Source organism: Colobus angolensis, unplaced genomic scaffold, assembly GCF_000951035.1.
Source record: "Colobus angolensis palliatus isolate OR3802 unplaced genomic scaffold, Cang.pa_1.0 Scaffold134, whole genome shotgun sequence".
Taxonomy (NCBI): domain Eukaryota; kingdom Metazoa; phylum Chordata; class Mammalia; order Primates; family Cercopithecidae; genus Colobus; species Colobus angolensis.
In genome coordinates this window covers 3,437,937-3,456,778 of record NW_012114422.1, presented here as the reverse complement: position 1 = coordinate 3,456,778, position 18,842 = coordinate 3,437,937, and the positions used below count along the sequence as shown (strand labels likewise).

The following is an 18,842-nucleotide window of genomic DNA, read 5'->3' as shown; positions in this document are numbered from 1 at the left end:
TCCTGAGTAGCTAGGATTACAGGCATGCGCCACCACGTCTGGCTAATTTTTGTATCTTCAGTAGAGATGAGGTTTCACCATGTTGGCCAGGCTGGTCTCAAACTCCTGACCTTGTGATCTGCCCACCTCGGCCTCCCAAAGTGCTGGGATTATAGGCATGCACCACTGTGTCTGCCCTTTTTAGTCTCATATGATGATAATTTTTGTTTTATGGTTACTCTGAATCATCATTAGATAGTGAGAGTCTTTCTGACTCATCAGAGATTATTTTCAGCGTTCCTGCATTGTTAAAAGTATTTCACTGTATGTTATTCTTAAAAAAAAAAAATTTGTGTTTTCTTCAGGCCAGGTGTGTTGGCTCACACCTGTAATCCTACCACTTTGGGAGGTCAAAGTGGGTGGATCACCTGAGGTCGAGTTCAAGACCAGCCTGGCCAACATGGTGTAACCCCATCTCTACTAAAAATACAAAGTTAGCCGGGTGTGGTGGCATGCACCTGTAATCCCAGCTACCCAGGAGGCTGAGTCAGGAGAATTGCCTGACTCAGGAGGCAGAGGCTGCAGTGAGTGGAGACTGTGCCACTGCACTCTAGCCTGTGCGACAGTGAGACTCCGACTCAAAAAAATAAAAATAAAAACAAAAAATTTGTATTTTCTTCAAGGAATCCGAAGTCCTATGTTTAGATAGTTTTTGTCTTTCTAATTGGTCTATCCCGGGCTAAGATTTTTTCATCTTTAAAATGAAGGAATACTACGAATATATTTTTCACCACAGAAAACTTCTACAGAACCAAGATATAATCCTAGAAATGCATTGGAGGCCACATCCTGAGAGCAATTTACTACAGGACCCAGTTGGATGCATTAAGAGACTGCTGGACTCCTGACAAGACTGCAAGAGGCAGGGCCAGTTTCTTGGCGTACAGCCTGTGTCATGCACAGCCCATGCTTAGAAGGTCTCATGCTTAGTTAGGTGCCCTGCAGTCACTGTCTTGAAATTCTTCATAACTTTTTTCAACAGGGACACTTGCATTTTCATTTCACACTGGGCCTGCAAAGCACATGCCCGTCCTGGCGAGAGGATGTATCACCATGAAATAGGGGCAGAATTCCAACAGGTGAGAACCTAGCAAGGTAAAAAGACAGCATGATACAGAAAAAGAGGAGATGAATAAGAAATAAGGCAAGGGTGAGCAACACCAAAATGAAAAGATGGTGAGGGCCCCATATGAGAAACACTGCACGCAGCCAACATTTTGACCTTAGACTTCTGAATGTCGTTGCTAAAACAGGTTACATAGGCAGCCTGCTTCCCATCATCCCCTGACTAACCAGAAGACAGAGAATTGCATTCAGAAAGTGAGCATAGTTCTTTTTAGGGCTGGCAGATAGCAGAACAGTGATGTTTTTAGCCTTCTGTCTGTTTTCGTACCATTCACATGTGCAGCACGTTGCCATCAATAACATCTCTCTTCTGGACTGCTTGCCTCTGGGAGGCCACTCAGAATCCCCAGGGGGACAGGTATATTTTGAGGAAGGCCCTGGCTGTTCTTATTCTACACCATCCACACACCATTGGAAATCAATGCAGTAAAACAGCTACATGATATTAAGCTTCTGATTTTGAAACAGAAAATTGATTTGTAATTCCTGCCTGAAATTTACATTTTAGCTTGTAATCCAGACCCTGGAAAAAGCCCAGATTCTGTGCCTTTCGTATAAGTTTATCCAGGCCGTTAAGCTATTTAAACAGTGCTGAGTGTTCTCACAAATCCTGAGAGACTGTAGACAGCAGGGTATATATGTGACATCAACTTAATTCACAGTAATCAATGTCTCACTGCCAATGTAATCCAATTCTCAATACAGGAATACGTGCCTCCTCTAACCAGATCATATCATTGTACTAAGGCCCTGATTTCTGCAATGCTGTGAATGAAATTACAGATCCTTCAATGCTAACTGCTGGTCAACTAAGAACCCATCCACAGACTACTAATTTCCCCCAGGCTCATCTCTCTGGAGTCCTCAAACTGCTGTATCTGTCACTTAGGGGAATGCTAGGTGGATACAGAGGTGGGAAAAAGATGGAAAGAAATGGATATGCTGCAGAGAAAGGCAGAAGCAAGAGCTATCAACAAAATTAAGGAATTCAAGCTTCCTAAGCTCTTGCTGTTTTTGAAGTTAATATGGATTAGAGGCTATATCAGGGCAAAGAAAGCAGCAGTTTAGTAGTGGATAGGTCTGAGTCTCATTCTCAGTAACTGTGAGAACCTGGGCAAGACCCTTCACCACTCCAGATGCCACACTTGCTTCGGAATCTGTAACATGAGATGAAGAAAGATGGTCCCCACTGTGCCCTTTCCATAGTGAGGGGATGACATAGTGAGGGAGGCTCAGACCTTTGAGATAAGATTACCCTCTGAAAGCGAATGTGGTCAAGCAGAGTGCACCAGAAGAGATCAACTTTCTGCAAAATCGCCCAGTAAGAGGAATAGAAGATACATGGGGGTGGCACCGAAGAGATTCAGGAGTTTACTGCTAATATTTAGGAGTGTCTCTGGAAATCTTAGCTGTATCAACCTACAACTCCAGCTGTAAGTGATTACAGTAAATCTGAGGTCACACACTGGTGGCTCACAGCCAAATGTGGCCCATGGAAGTATTATGTTTGGCCTGGACAGTATTTTTAAAGAGTGTGAATTCACTTCCAACATTTCAAAACAGAAAATTTCACATAAATATCAAGATTTCTGGCTGAAAAAAAAAAAAACACAGAGAAAACACATCTGACAGTCCTTGTCCTGCAGCCCCTCATGGCAACAGTCTGCAGGGGCTGGGCAGTGGCTGTGTCCTTTAAACATGGCAGCACCTCTCCATCCCTACTTAGGTTACATGCCTGGCCCTGACATGGATGAAACAGTAATGTAATCAAGCAGCAATTAAGCCATGTGAGGCACAATCAACTACATTGTACCTTCGCTGAGAAGAGACAGTAATAGAAGAGAGCAGTCTGCAGGGAGCCGGGGAAGGGAAAATGCAAAGAAAGGGAATTTGGCAGTGCAGCACCATCAGGGAAGAAGGTGGACAGGCCAGCTGGAACAGGATTTGGGTCTGCTTGGAAAGCACGGCAAGGATATCTCTGTGATCTAGCTTGCTGTGTGGCATGTTTCCAGGAAGAGAATGCAAAGCCCACCTGCCATGAGCATTCTAGCTGCTTTGCAGGCTCAGGGGTATACTCACACCAGTGACAGCCACAGCTTTGCAGTTTCACAATTCTAATTCCAAGCACAATGTGCGTGAGTATGAGTGTGTGCATGTGTGTGTGGGTTTAAAAATAGGACTTGGGACCACTGTTAAAGTACTGGTCTTTAGTGAAATAATGTTTAAATATTTTTAATATATTTTGGAAAAAACAATAGGAAATGTGTCACAAACTAGGCTACCTTCCAGTAGGAAAAAACAAAAAGGTGTACTGAATCTTTTGAAGAGTGGCGTGAAAGAACAACTGAATGAAAAAAGTATCATCCCTGGATGCTTTTATTTAGAAACTACCCAGTGATTCTGAACAAGGCCTATTGAGGTACAGCTAATCTACTTTCAAAGTCAGGTCCCAGCCAGGCACAGTGGCTAACACTTGTAATCCCAGCATTTTGGGAGGCCAAGGCAAGAGGATCACTTAAAGACAGGAGTTGGAGACCAGCCTGAGCAACATGGAGAGACCTCATCTCTACAAAAAACTAAAACAATTTAGCCAGATGTAGTGGTGCATAACTATAGTACCAGCCACTCAGGAAACTTAGGTGGAAGGATCACCTGAGTCCAGGAGTTCAAGGCTGCAGTGAGCCATGATTGTGTCACTGTACTCCACGACAGCCTGGGTGACAGGGCAGGACTCTATCTCTCAAAAAATAAAAAAAGTCGAATTCCAATGGGATGTGTACAGAAAGAGCTTTGTGGGATTATTTTGATAGGTGCCTTTTGTGAGCTGATTGTATGTTTACATCATTATATTTATCATTATATTTATTACTGTAAAACTATGAGCACCAACTATATCATCAGCAGTGTATAGTTCCCATGCTTGACAAGGACTTGAAAGAAGCGCTCGCAATTCAAAACATAGGCTGTCTAGTCAGTGCAATAAAGCAAGAAAGAACAGACTGGCCAATATGGTGAAACCCTGTCTTTACTAAAAACACAAAAAGTGAGCCAGGTGTGGTGGCAGGTGCCTGTAATCCCAGCTATCTGGGAGACTGAGGCAGGCTAATCGCTTGAACCCGGCAGGCAGAGGTTGCAGTGAGCTGAGATTGCATCACTGTACTCCAGCCTGGACATGACAGAGCGAGACTCCATTTTAAAAAGAAGAAAGAAAAGAAAGAAAATGAAAGGCATATAGACTGGAAATGAAGAAATAAAACTATCTTTATTCACAGAAGAAATGATTCTATATGTAAAGAATCCTAAAGAATCTTCGAAAACAAACCTAGTAGAACTAATAAATGAATTTAGCAAAGTTGTAGAAAACAAGACAATCTAGAAAAATCAATTGTATTTCTAAATATTAGCAACAAACTATCTAAAAATAAAAGGAAACAATTCTATTCACAATAACACCAAAAAGAGTCAAATACTTAGGAATAAGTGCAACAAAACAAATGCAAGATTTGTATGCTAAAAAATATAAAATATCGCTGACAGAAGTGAGAGAAGATCTCAGTAAATGAAGGGATGTTCCTAGTTAATGGATTGAAAGGCTGAGTATTGTTATGATGTGCATTTCTCCCCAATTTGACCTACAAAATTGAGATCACAATAAAGATCCCACCAAATTGAGAATCTGAGTTTCAGCTCTGACACATAAAGAACTTAGAAGTCATCACATCCATCCATAACACAAGAAGAATGAAATAGCCTGAAAATCAACAACTTTTCTTGGACATACCAGAAAATTGAGGTTTCAAGGGAAATGGTCATCACAAACTCTGGAAAAAAAACCAAGCACATCCAGAGAGACACAGATCTGCCTACTTGGAACAGAAGTCGCTGGAGCCACGACCTGGTAGCAGTACTTGAATGGTTGTATTGATGAACTGCTGGAGGTTGAGTGTGGACCAGCATGACAGTGAGACGCTCTTGAGAACCACATTCTTAGGAGGGTGGCCACACATTTGGGGACTTTACCTCCAGGAATCACACCAAGTCCTCCCAGCAAACACTGGAGAAAGATCTCTTCATGGCTCTTGCAGGGAGAGGGGAAGAGTAACACTGGAAATATGCCCAGGGCCTTCCCCACAATGAAGGCCAGCTCTTCAGGGAAAAAGGCTTTGCCTAAGCCTTATCCTGCTTGGAAAAAGACATTGTTCCCATTCCAGTCCCCTCTTGCCTTCTTCTTAGCTATGGGGAAACTAATATAGTCTACAGGGGTCAGGGATTCAATGAAATAAATTGGGAATGTGGCAGCCAGGGAAGTAGGGGGCAGTGGGAAAAGAAGCTCTATCACTGGAGAAACGTTTGTAAGGGTCACAGCTTTGAGGTACCAGTCCATTAAAACAGTAAGGTTTCATTGGAAGATATAGAAGACTCTCCCTCCCCACCATCACCCCACCCTAACAAAGACTCAGTAAGATAACAGATTACAGCAGAAAGAGCTCGAAAACATAGATTCTCTCTGAGAAGGAGTACTTAGGGAAGCCCCAATTAATGAGGGAAAACAAAAAGGGCATTGAAGGAATTTGAAGCCTTTGGTTCCTAAGCAAACATCAAGCACAACCCAAATTCTAGTCAGATAACATAAATCTTCACACTTAAAGGCCTATCTATCTCAGTCTCTATTATCTGATATAACCTGTCTGGGTCTCAACAAAAAACTACAAGGCATGCCAAAAGGCAAGAAGAAACAGTCTCAAGAGACTTTAGTAATTTATTCAGGCTGCCATAATAAAATACCACAGAAATGGTGGCTTAAATAAATGTATTTTCTCATAGTTGTAGCGAGTAGAAGTCCAGATCTCACAGTCAGCGCGTTTGGTTTCTTCTGAGCCTCTCTCTTTGGTTTGTAGGTGGCTGTCTTCTTCCTGTGTCTTCACATGGTCACGCCTTAGTCTATGTGTATGTCCTAATAGCCTCCTTATAGGGTTCACCCATGTGACCTGATTTAACCTTAATGACATCTTTAAAGACCCTGTCTTCAACTACAGTCATATTCTAGGGTAATGGTAAATATGCATTTAGTGGGGACATAGTGCAGCCCATAACAGATACAAAGCAAGCATCAGAATCAGACTTAGATATGACAAAGACCTTGGAATTATTAGACAGTCAATTTAAAATAACTATGATTTCAGATGCTCTTCAACTTTTGACTGAGTTATATCCCAATAAACCCATCTTAAATGAAAAGTAGTGTAAGTCAAAAATGCATTTAATATATCTAAGCTACCAAACATGATAGCTTAGCCTAGCCTTCCTTAAATGTGCTCAGAACAGTAGTCTACAGTTGGGCAAAATCATCTAACACAAAGCCCATTTTATAATAAAGTGTAGAATATCTCATATAATTTATTGAATACTGTACTGAAGGTGAAAAACAGAATGGTTGTATGCATACTTAAAGCACAGTTTCTAAAGTACATCACTTTCACACCATCATAAAGTCAAAAAGTTGTAAGTTGAGCCATCATAAGTAGGGAAATATCTATAATGTGTTAAGGGTTCTAATGGAAAAAGTAGACAATATGCAAGTTCAGATGGATAATGCAAAGAGGTAAATAGAAACTAAGACTCAAAGGAAAATGCTAGACATAAAAAACACAGACACGGAAATGAAGAATGCCTTTATCTGATTCATCGGTAGACTCAACATAGCTGAGGGAAGAACAGTGACCTTGAAGAGAGGCCAGTGAAAATTTCCAAACTGAAGCACAAGGAGCAAAAGGAAAGGGGGTAAAAACCCAAACAGAAGAGCACATACAAGAACTGTGGGACAATTTCAAAGGGTATAACAAACAAGTAATTGGAGTACTGAAGAACTGAGTCAAAGAAATATTTGCATTAATAATGGCAAGAACTTTCCAAAATTAATAACAGACATGAAACCCAGATCCAGGAAGCTCAGAGAACACCAAGCAGAATAAATACCAAGATAACCACATCAAAGCATAACGTATTCAAACTGCAGCAAACGAAAGATAAAGAGAAGTTCTTGAAATAAACACTTACCAACAGAGGAACAAGGACAAGAATGACAACATCACATCAGAAACCAGGCAAGCAAGAAGAGAGTGGAGTGAAATATTTAAAGTGTTGAGAGAAAAAAACCACCAAGCTAGAGTTCTATGTTCAGTGAAATTATGCTTCAAAAGTGAAGGAGAAATAAAGACTTTCTCAGGCAAACAAAAACCAGAGGAATTCATTGCTGGCAGACCTGTCCTGCCAGAAATGTTAAAAGAAGTTCTTCAGGCAGAGGAAAATGATATAGGTCAGAAACTTGGATCTATATAAACAAAAGAAGGAAAAAATGAAGATAAAGGAAAATTTTTTGTTTTTCTTATTTTTAAATGATCTAAAAGATAACTTTGCCTAAAGTAATAATAGTCGAGAGGCTGAGGCAGGGAGAATTGCCTGAACCCAGGAGATGGAGTTTGCAGTGAGCCGAGATCGCACCACTGCATTCCAGCCTGGGTGACAGAGTGAGACTCCATCTCAAAATATTAATATTAATAATAACATATTGGATGATTATAGGACATGAATAAATAAAATAAATCACAGTAATATTACAAGGGAAGAATTGGGACTACTCTGTTATATAGAGAAAATGGAACTTAATTACACTGCTGATGGAAATGCAAAATGGTATAGCTACTTTCAAAAACAATTTGACAGTTTATTAAGCAGTTAAACATAATCTTATCATACAACCTAGCAAATCTACTCCTAGGTATGTACTCACATAAATGCAAACAAACATACACACAAAAATTTGTACATGAACATTGACAGCCGCATCATTCACAGCAGCTGAAAAGAAGAAATAACCCCAATGTCCATTAACTCATGAATGGATAAATAAAATGTGGTATATCCATACAATAGAGTACTATCCCACAGTAAAAAGGATCAAGTGACTGATGCACGATACAAAAATGGCTGAACCTCAAAAACATGCTAGTAAAAGAAGTCAGTCACGAAAGGGCATATATTGTATGAATAGTTCCATTTATATTAAATATCGAGAATAAATAAGTTTATAGAGACAGAAAAGAGATTAGCAGTTGCAAAGGGCTAGAGGAAGAGACAAATAGAGAGTGACTGGTAACAGCTAAAGGGCTTGGGGAAATGTTCTAAAATGTATTGTGACTGTTGCCCAACTCTGGGAATATATTAAATCCATGGAACTGTAGACTTATTAATTTATTATTTATTTATTATTTATTTATTTTTTTAGACACTGGTCTTACTCTGTCGCCCAGGCTGAAATGGAGCATGATCATGACTCACTGCAGCCTCCACCTCCCAGGCCCAAAAGATCCTCCCACCTTAGCCTCCCAAGTAGCTGGGACTACAGGCGTGTGCCACCATGTGCAGCTATTTTTTTTTTTTTTATAAATGGGGTCTTACTATGTTGCCCAGGTTGGTCTTGAACTCCTGGGCTAAAGCAATTCTCCTGCCTTGGCCTCCCAAAATGTTGGGATTACAGGCATGAGCCATCACACCCAGCTTGAACTTTAGGCTTTAAATAGGTGAATTGTATGGTACATGAATTATAGCTCAATAAAGCTATTATAAAAGTGTAATTAGAGAGAAATTACTATAACAGTTCTTGTTACTTCGAGATAAAAAGATTTTCTAACATGATGCAGAACTCTAGGCAACTTTCCATATTTTAAATGATGAAGAAAAGTGAGAATTTAAGTGTACAACTTGGAACAACATCAATTATGCATACGGTGCAAAAACTACCAAAAGATAAAGGTTGAGTTGTACTTAATGTTTGGGAAGAGATTCAAATTTAGGTTTTTCATCTACTATATAGTATACTACAAGTAATATGGAGTCAAATTTTTAAATAGGTAAGGCAGCTTGGACATTATACTGGTTCACTGCTTCTCAAACTTCAGTATGTATCAGAATCAGCTAAAGAGTCTGTAAAAGACAGATGCTGTGTCCCACCCTCAGAAATGCTGATTCAGTAGGAATGATGTGTGGCCCGAGAATTTATTTTTCCAGTAAGTTCCCAGGTTATGCTGACGCTACAGGCTGAGAGATCACACGTGGAGAGCAAGTGTACCAGCTGAGCTCTCAGGCTTCCATCATGAAACAACAGGCCCGGGGAGAAACCGTCCAAGGTGACACACACAGGACTCAGTCTAGCACTCCTCACATCCAGCCCACCTACCATATCTATACCTAAAACACTCAATACGTAAATTAATACTAGACTGTAGAATGAAATCCAGACATACTTCTTAAATTGCCTGAGGGTGTAGGTTAAGATTACACAACTCTTTTAACCACATTCTTCTGCTGAATTAATCAAATAATCATTAAATCCATCTACATCCAAATCTATGATGAAATTTGGAAACATCCAAATTTTTACCCTTAACTGACATTACCTCAGTAAAATACACACACACACACACACACACACAAGCATTTCCTGCTTGGCTTCACATTAGTATCACCTGGGGAACTTAAAAATTCCTTAATCCCACGATGTACCCCAGATCAATCAACTCAGAATCTTTAGATGTAGGACCAGATATCAGTATTTTAACAAATCAATCCAAGCCCAACTCACATCAACCTCAGATCTACTATTTACTACACATGCCATGACTGGTTTTACAGAAGATAAAACAGATTATGAATTATCTACTTTACAAGTACCAGGTAACTACCAGTAAAAGAGTCACTGCTTATCTAAGCAATTGTAACAGTGACACTAATTTTCCTGTAAGTGCATTCAACCATTCCTCTACTTTGTTAATTTACTTTGACTTGCACAGAACAGTAAAACATATAATCTGCTCACAGATAATCAGGAGTTGCTTATAGTACCTCCACTGCCATGATTTCTACTCTCATAAAAATAACCCACCTCACACTTTCATACTGCATTTTATATCATTTCATAAACTCTGTAATTAATCCTACAACTTCAGGTGTATAGTAAGCGCAATGATGTGCTCTGATACATTTATTCATTGAATTTGCATTTCTATTCATATCATAACTATATCCAAACTGCACCTGCAGATTCCCTGTATCAGCAGCCATTTGAAATGCACACATTTATATTTCCACTTTATGCAGAGCTCTTAAATTTGAGCAGGTGCCTGCAAATACCTTTCAATCAGTGTGGTGGCACACAAGAACACCATCAATCATCCTTTGTTTCAGTCCTATCCTGTATAGAGTTAAAGCCCTATGGAAGAGAGGCTTATTTGACACTGGGGAAGGAAATCAGGGTGGCAATACATACATCATTCTGCTCTACTCACCACTACCTACCAACTAATCCAACTCATCGCCAGAAGAGTGTGCATATTAACACCTGGTCAACTGTGCATATTTAATTGATGCCATCTTCTGCTTTTTTTCATTATACACCTGACTCTGGGCTAACTTAGAAGAAAGATGGCTAATGACTCATTGACAATCACTGATGCCCCACCCTCACTCCCCAGCATACAAAATTTCCTGTAGCTGTTGTGATTCCAAGAATGTTCTGGATTGGACTCAAAAGCAGATTTATCAGGAAGTCAAGAAAACTTAAGCTTTAGGCCTTCTCAATTTGTATGGGCCTCTTCCAAAGCCCTGGGAGGTGCCCTAAAGGTTTGTATTTATAATTTTATATTATTTTCCTTGAGGTGTGTTTCCCCAAATTGCATAAACATCAGGCCTACAAATTCAGGATCCATCTGTAACTGGGCCTAATTTGTAGATCAATGATGGTATCTCTATTGGAGAGAAAGAAAAGCCTGGTTCTGTGGGTATGAGTGCAACAGAAAACCAATTCTTGTTAATATCACAGTATGAAGCTTTAACAGGTTAGTTAGCGCTTGCATTCTGATTGGCAGCTAACATTTAGGGTGACCTTAGGCCTCAGGTCCAGGCATATCTCAAGGACTTTCCAATCATGAGTGTGAGGAAAAGTCTGACATCAAATGAATACCAAGACAATGAGGCTTATTTACGAGTCTACCGGGTGCTCAGCTCAGGGTTGTGGGTATCCAAAAAAGTGACACTAAACACCTAAGACACTCAAAACCTGCTTGCTGACTTGAAGAGACTGATATCACTTCCCCAGGTCAGTCGGAGAAATAAGACAAAACTCTTTTGCCCTAGAAATAACAACAATGACAACAACAACAAACAATTTAAAAACATCACAGCACTATAAAAATATATGGACAGTACAGTTTTTTCTTTTCTGCACTGAATATTCCCTATTGCAAGTATGAAGATTCAGTCATTGATTCATTAATTCATTAAGCATTTATGAATCATTTACTACATGTACAATACTACTCTAGATTTCAGGGATACTGCAGTATATAAAATAGATAAAAATCTCTGCCCTCATGGATCTTACATTTTATTGGAGAAATGGATAATAAACCAAGGTAAATTAGTAAAACAAATAGTATGTCAAATAGTGATAAGTGTCGAGAAAAAAAATAAAGCAAGGATAGAAACTGTTGGTAGAGAGTTGAAATTAATCAGGAAACATGAGACAACAATGCTGCTAAAAGCTGCATTCCTGTGATGTGTTTGTCAGAGAAACACTATAAACAGAGACAGAAGTAATAGTGAAAGCACAACACTACAATCCTGGGTATCACCTATGGGTCTACATAAAAATCCATTAAAAATTCCCTGAAGGGTTACCACATTCACAGAAAGCATAAAATCCAAATCTTGAGTTTTGAGGGGCAGGATATGGGTTCTCTGGATAGCGCTGACTCAGGTAAACAAAGGGAGCATGACATGGGAGGAAAAGACTCATCCAATTTTGGGAAGGGAAGGCTATAGATTTTTTTTTTTTAAGTCATTGATTCATTAATTAAAAAAAAAAAAGGAAGAAAAAGAGATTGAGGCCAGGTGCAGTGGCTCACACCTGTAATCCTAGCACTTTGGAAGGCCAAGGCAGACAGGAGGCTTGGAAAACCAGGAGTTCAAAACCAGGAGCTCAAAACCAGCATGGCCAACATGGTGAAACCCCATCTCTACTAAAAATACAAAAATTAGCTGGGGGTGGTGGCACACATCTGTAGTCCCAGCTACTTGGGAGGCTGAGACAGGAGAATCACTTGAACCTGGGAAGCAAAGGTTTCAGTGAGCCAAGACCACGCCACTGCACTCCAGCCTGGGTGATAAAGCAAGATTCTGTCCCCCTGTCCCCCCCAAAAAGATTGAAAACCAGGCTTTTCCAGTACATGTGGAAATTAGGCAGGCTGAGACCCCAGCAGCCAGGCAGGCAATCCCAAACAGACCACAGGGCACCATCCACAAATAAAATCAGTTTTCCTTGCCTCTGGGATCAGGCAAGAACGTCTTGTCTTGACCTCCTTGCAAATAAAATATTGCTGTCCTCCCTTTTATTGCATTTGAAATTCCTTTTAACACAGTAAGAAATTTTTCTAAGCAACTTAAAGAGAAATGGTTTCATATACAAATGCCTAGAGTTAATGTTTGAGAACATAATAATTAATAACCCAGAGGTGCCAGATATCTTGATGGAGATGGGATCAGGGGAAGGGCTGAGAGAGTATTAAAGCAAGAGGGAATCTGCAGAGGAACCTGAAACATGGAAACCCGCTCTGCAGACCTCAGGGTTGACTAGGCTATACCTTGTTTCCTGTTACGAGCCAGGACACAGCAGAGCTGCATCCCCAAGTCTATCTGTATCACAGCCGAATAAGCAGACAGGAAGCCTGCAGAGACCGATGAAAGCATGGGGTGTTTAGTTGTCTATGCAATCTTTCTTCTGCTTTGCCTTTGCAACTCACCAGGTTCTGGATGCATCTAGGCTGGCAATTCCTGATTCCCAGAGGAGATAAAAAGTCTGTTTGGGAGTTGACTTTTATCCAGCACTCTCTTCCTTTGAACACCTGTTCAGGTATCTAGGTCTAGACCTCCCCGGGCAACGCCATGCTCTCCCTGGCTAGCCAATAAACCCAGATTATCTTCTTAGCCCTTCCTATTTCTGCTCTGATTACAACCTTCTGCTCTCTGCCCAGTTCTCCCAGGCAGGTGAAATCTGCTAAGGGACCAATTCCTCTGAGTGACTGAGCCCCAGGAGTGCACTGGTCTCCACTCCAAAAGAGACCCCCTTTCTTACCGCCACTAGCCATTGAAACTGACCCCTGTGCAACTTGCTGCCTTCACAGCAGAGCCATGGGCACTGTTGAATCCAATCCCTTATTGCCTCTACTTCTAAAATCAAATCATGTAGCTTCAGACTGCATGATAGGCAACACCAACAGCACTGTCATAAAAGAGCAGTCTGCTCATGCAGGGTGCAGGCTCACCAACACCTAGCAACATTGACTGAGTCTGTTAGCAAGTCTGTGCTGCTCTCCTCAGAAAGCACCACCAGGAGCGAGCTCGCTGAAGAAGAGTTTTCTTCCTAAGACGATTTGAGCTGCAAGAGAGAAGTAAGCAAAAAGGCAACAGAAAAGCAGCAGGCTTTCAAAAAGGGAGAAAGAGCTGGCTGTTTTGGTCACTTTTTCCTTCTGGCCCAATATGCCTGGGAAAGCGAGTCAGAAAACCATTCTCTAAAGCACATTCGAACGATTCAATCTTCATTGCAATCTCAGGTGAAAAAAGGACCTCCCCCTACTCTCCAGCAAATAGGGAATGGGCTCATCTCAGATAAACTCCAAATTAATTTTCCCTCACAAACCATATTTAAATTAGGAAATCTGTGAGATGCTCTTGTCCTTCACTTTTTTCAAAGGCAGACTAGCTCGTAAGAACAGAAGACAGGAGAAGGTCTTAGTAAATCACAATGGACAACAACTCTGCTGAAAGCCTAGCAAAGTCTTCCTTATTTCCCCCCAAATGTTCACTGTTACAGAATGTAATCAATCACAGAAGCCAACTGTATCGACAAGATTGCTATTTTGACCATTATAGGCTGCTTTGTATTATTCTGATGGGACTCTTGGGGAAAGGTTTTAAGAATATTTGGGGCAAAGCACATGCCAATTTGCCTGACCATATCTCCGGTGAAGCATGTATGGCAAAATGCTGAAGAAACAGAATGTGGTCAATCTGCAAAATGTTTATTTAGAGAAATATATATATAAAAGTCACTATGGTAGTTAATGTCCATTACAGAACATCTCTTTTTGGTCCTCAATTTGGAAAAAAAAAATCACACCGATAATACCTACTAGTTACTATTGTGAATATTGGTTCAGAATCTTTGGAAAGGACTCCTTTGTTACCACAAAGGTGAAAAATGGCTAATTAGCAAAATAGGCCATCTCTCATGTTTCTATAAATCATGATGATTGGAGCCCATAGGTTTAGTTTAGGTGAAGACACAGCAACAAGGCTATTTAAACCACTTAGAGATTTATTATTTATTTATTTACTTATTTACTTTTGAGATGGAGTCTCACTCTGTCATCCAGGCTGGAGTGCAATGGCATGATCTCAGCTCACTGCAGACTCCACCTCCCAGGTTCAAGCGATTCTCCTGCCTCAGCCTCCCAGGTAGTTGGGATTACAGGCGTGCGCCACCACGCCCAGCTGATTTTTGTATTTTTAGTAGAGATGGGGATTCATCATGTTGGCCAGGCTGGTCTTGAACTCCTGCCCTTGGGTGATCTGCCTGCCTTGGCCTCCCAAAGTGCTAGGATGACAGGCATAAGCCACCATGCCCATCCCGAAACCACTTACAGATTTATTTCAACATAACATCCTCCTTGCACGTGAGAGAAGAGGAAAGAGATAATGAATATAATATTTATCTATTAAAATACTATGCTTTTATTTTAAGTACTTTTTCTTTACCCTGAAAATTAACTGACAGCATCTCAGAAAGAATCGTGGAGCTACTGGAAATGAATTATGAGTCAGCTAAAGCAATAGCTGCCCCCCGCATCTGCTCCCCGCACTCCACAAGCCCTCCCTCCCACCTTGCATATGCTTTTAGCATTGTACTCAATTAAAATGGAAACGTGTTCTCAGTAATTGAGTTATAAAGGGTGAAGAACTCTGTCAAACAACACAGGAGGAATAACAGCCTTCTCTGATAAAGAATTTCTCAGAGCTGTAACCCACAGACCACCTGAATGACTCACCTGAAGGAGCTTATGCTTATTTATTTGATTATTTTTTATTGTATATGCTTACAGGGTACAATGTGATGTTTTGATGTACGTATATATTGAAGAATGGTTGAGTCAAGCTAAGTAACATCTGTTACCTCACTTACCATTTTTTTGTGGGAGAGCATCTGAAATCTACTCTCTTAACAATCTTCAAGTATGCGGTATATTTTTAACTAGTCACCATGCTGTACAACTCATCTCTAGAACTTATTCTTCCTGTGTAACTGAACCTTTTATCCTTTGACCAAACAGCTTCCCACTTCCCTTCCTCCCCACCAGCCCTTAGTAACCACCAGTCTACCTTCTACTTCTATGAGTTTGACATTTTGGATTCCGTATGTAAGTGAGATCATGCAGTATCTGCCTTTCTGTGCCTGGCTTATTTCAGGTAACATAATGTCCTTCAGGTTCATCCATATTGTTGCAAATGGTGGGATTTCTTTTTTTTTTCTTTTCTTTTCTTTTTTTTGAGATGGAGTCTCGCTCTGTCACACAGCCTGGAGTGCAGTGGTGCAATCTTGGCTTAGTGCAACCTCTGCCTCCCAGGTTCAAATGATTCTCCTGCCTCAGCCTCCTGAGTAGCTGGAATTACAGACACATGACACCGTGCCCAGCTAATTTTTGCATTCTTAGTAGAGACAGGATTTCACCATGTTGGCCAGGCTGGTCTTGAACTCCTGACCTCAGGTGATCCGCCTGCCTCGGCCTCCCAAAGTGCTAGGATTACCGGCGTGAGCCACTGTGCCTGGCCAAATAAGGAGGTTTCTGAAGATGCTTATTTAAAAGATAGTCTCTTCCCAGAAACACTGACTCAGAAAGAGCTAGGAATGTACATTCTCTTATTATTATTTTATTTTGTTTTGTTTTGTTGAGATAGGGTCTCACTTTATCACCCTGGCTGGAGTGCAGTGGTGTGATCACAGCTCACTCTAGCCTCAACCTCCTGACCTCAAGCGATTTTTCTGCCTCAGCCTCTTAAGTAACTGGGACTACAGGCATGCAAAGCCATGCCCAGCTAATTTTAAAAATTTTTTATAGAGATGGGGTATCTGTGTTGCCCTGGCTAGTCTCAAATTAATGGTCTCAAGCAATCCTTCTGCTTCGGCTTCCCAAGGTCCTGGGATTCTAGTGTGAGAGCAGATGAGCGTCTCATCAAGACACTGGCAGACACGGGCCACTGACTTCATATAAATGGTCACCTATCTCTACATAGCTGCTCCCCTACTCACCTGGTGGACTCCCATGTCCTGCTGCAGCTGTGGCTATTGCAAAAGCAGAAGCCGGTGAAACAGAGCAGTGGGCATTGTCCGCTGTCTGTCCTGGTTATTTGAAAAGAAAGGAAATGGAATGGTGAGGCAAATGGATAATATTCTACAACGAAAATCATCATTTTTATTCCTGCACCGGATGAAGGACTGGGCCAAATGCCCTGTATTATCTCTGTTAATGGGCAAATAACAAGATTGCACATCAGGAATTCCACTCTGGGGCTATAACCAAGAGAAACAAAAGCATATATCTACACACAAACGTGTACGTGAATATTCATAGCAGCATTGCTCATAGTAGCCAAAAAGTAGAAACAAATGTCCACTAATTGATGAACAAATAAATACAAGGGAATATTATTCAGCCACAAAAAGGAATGAAGTTCCAATACGTGCTAGAATATGGATAAACTTGGAAGACATGCCAAGTTAAAGAATAAGCCAATCACAAAAGGTCACATATTATATGATTCCCTTTATGTTAAATGTCTAGCAGAGGCAAATCCATACAGGGAGAAAGTAAGATTAGTGGTTGCCTAGGGCTGCTGGGGTTGGAGGGGGAATGGAGAGTGACTGCTAATGAGTATAGAATGGCTGATATGTATAGGGTTTCTTTTTGGGTGATGAAAATGTTCTAGAATTAAGTAGTGGTTATGGCTGCCTGACCTTGTGAATATATATTAAATTTAAAAAGACTGAATGATATACTTTAAAAAGGTAAATTTTATGGTATGTAAACTATATCTTAATAAAAAAAATTCTTAAAAAAGATACCACATCATGTTACTGAGAGAATTTCCTTCTGATAGAATTTCCTTCTCAGAACACCCTTAACAGTACGGATGGTTTAAATGTGGCCCTTTTAAAATCAAAAGGATTATTGAGCAACCTTGCAGTCCCTTTCACTCCTCGGACTGTACACACAGCGTTTGGCAGTGCTGGTGCCAAGCTCGCTGCTTCTCCTCGCTCAGGCTTTTAGTGAAAACAGTCCACTGTGATTTTGACCTGAAGGGCTTTTATTAGTTTGGCCCTAATGTTTCACAATCATGCCTAAAATAAATATACACATGAGAGGGGAAGCAAAGAGCCGCTTAATGTGCCCAAGCACAAACGCATAAAACAGCTCTACCTTCTTTTTCCACAATAGCCTTATTGCATTTTGGAACAAGGTGGCAAGTAGACAGACGCACAGGCAAAATTTCAGCTAGATAGAAATATGTGATGCTGTCCTCATTTGGGTCCTCCATATTATCACAGGTTTCAGCCTCCTTCCTATGTTTGTGTCTCTATGATTTAGTCATATCAGGGAAGAAATAAAGGATTTGGCTTAGTTAATCCACAAACAAGATGAGGATTTCCAAGTAATCCTTATGTGAATTAAAAATTTTATATGTGAATATAAACATATGAAAAGAGAATATAAAGTAGACTTCTAATAATTGTAACACCTTGAACAGCATTTAACTCTTGCCTTGGTAGAGCCTTACTTCCATAGGTTTTGGTCCCAAACTCTTCCAGGTTACAATGAAGTCAAAGGGGTCTGTCCTATGTGGCAATGGTCAAGGACGTTGCCAAGACCTGGACTGACCAAAGCTCTAAGAAGAATAGAGAGATCTGGCTAATTCCATAGTAGTACCACAACAAGCCAGGAAAGTCTAATTTGTCACCTTCATTTACCAGAAACACCCAAATGGCAGGGTAACCCATAACTGACGTAGAGCCTGAAAGTCCCAAGTGCTAATATCCCTGAAGGCAGATCTCTAACAACAGCCGGACTCAGACCCTCCTAGTTGCTCTCAGAGCTCATGGCAATGACAACAGCTTCTACCAAGTTGCCAAGGCCACCGATAACCATTTGGAGCCATGTACTTTATCTTTTGCTAAAATGCCCTATTCGAAGCATGCCTGTGAGAGTCAAAAATGCCTCCACAGGCTGGGCGCAGTGGCTCATGCCTGTAATCTCAACACTTTGAGAGGCCGAGGAGGGTGAATCACCTGAGGTCAGGAATTTGAGACCAGCCTTGCCAACAAAGTGAAAACCCGTCTCTACTAAAATTACAAAAACTGCTGGGCGTGGTGGCACACGGCTATAATCCTAGCTACTCAGGAGCCTGAGGCAGGAGAATCACTTGAACCCGGGAAGCGGAGGTTTCAGTGAGTCGAGATTGCGCCACTGCACTCCAGCCTGGGCGACAGAGTGAGACTCTGTCTTGGGAAAAAA

At 40.9% G+C, this 18,842-nt stretch overlaps 1 protein-coding gene across 2 annotated transcripts in view; it reads right to left on the bottom strand.

The window, feature by feature from the left end:
• RASGRF2 (Ras protein-specific guanine nucleotide-releasing factor 2) overlaps positions 1-18,842 on the bottom strand; it is a 280,870-nt gene that overhangs the window by 87,267 nt on the left and 174,761 nt on the right. For both annotated transcript variants that reach the window (XR_001000901.1, XM_011934344.1), the window contains exon 17: positions 16,583-16,672. Coding sequence is in view for 1 of the 2 variants with exons in the window: in XM_011934344.1 (XP_011789734.1) it covers positions 16,583-16,672 (90 nt within the window). In the remaining variant the exon portion in view is untranslated. The remainder of the gene's footprint in view (positions 1-16,582; positions 16,673-18,842) is intronic.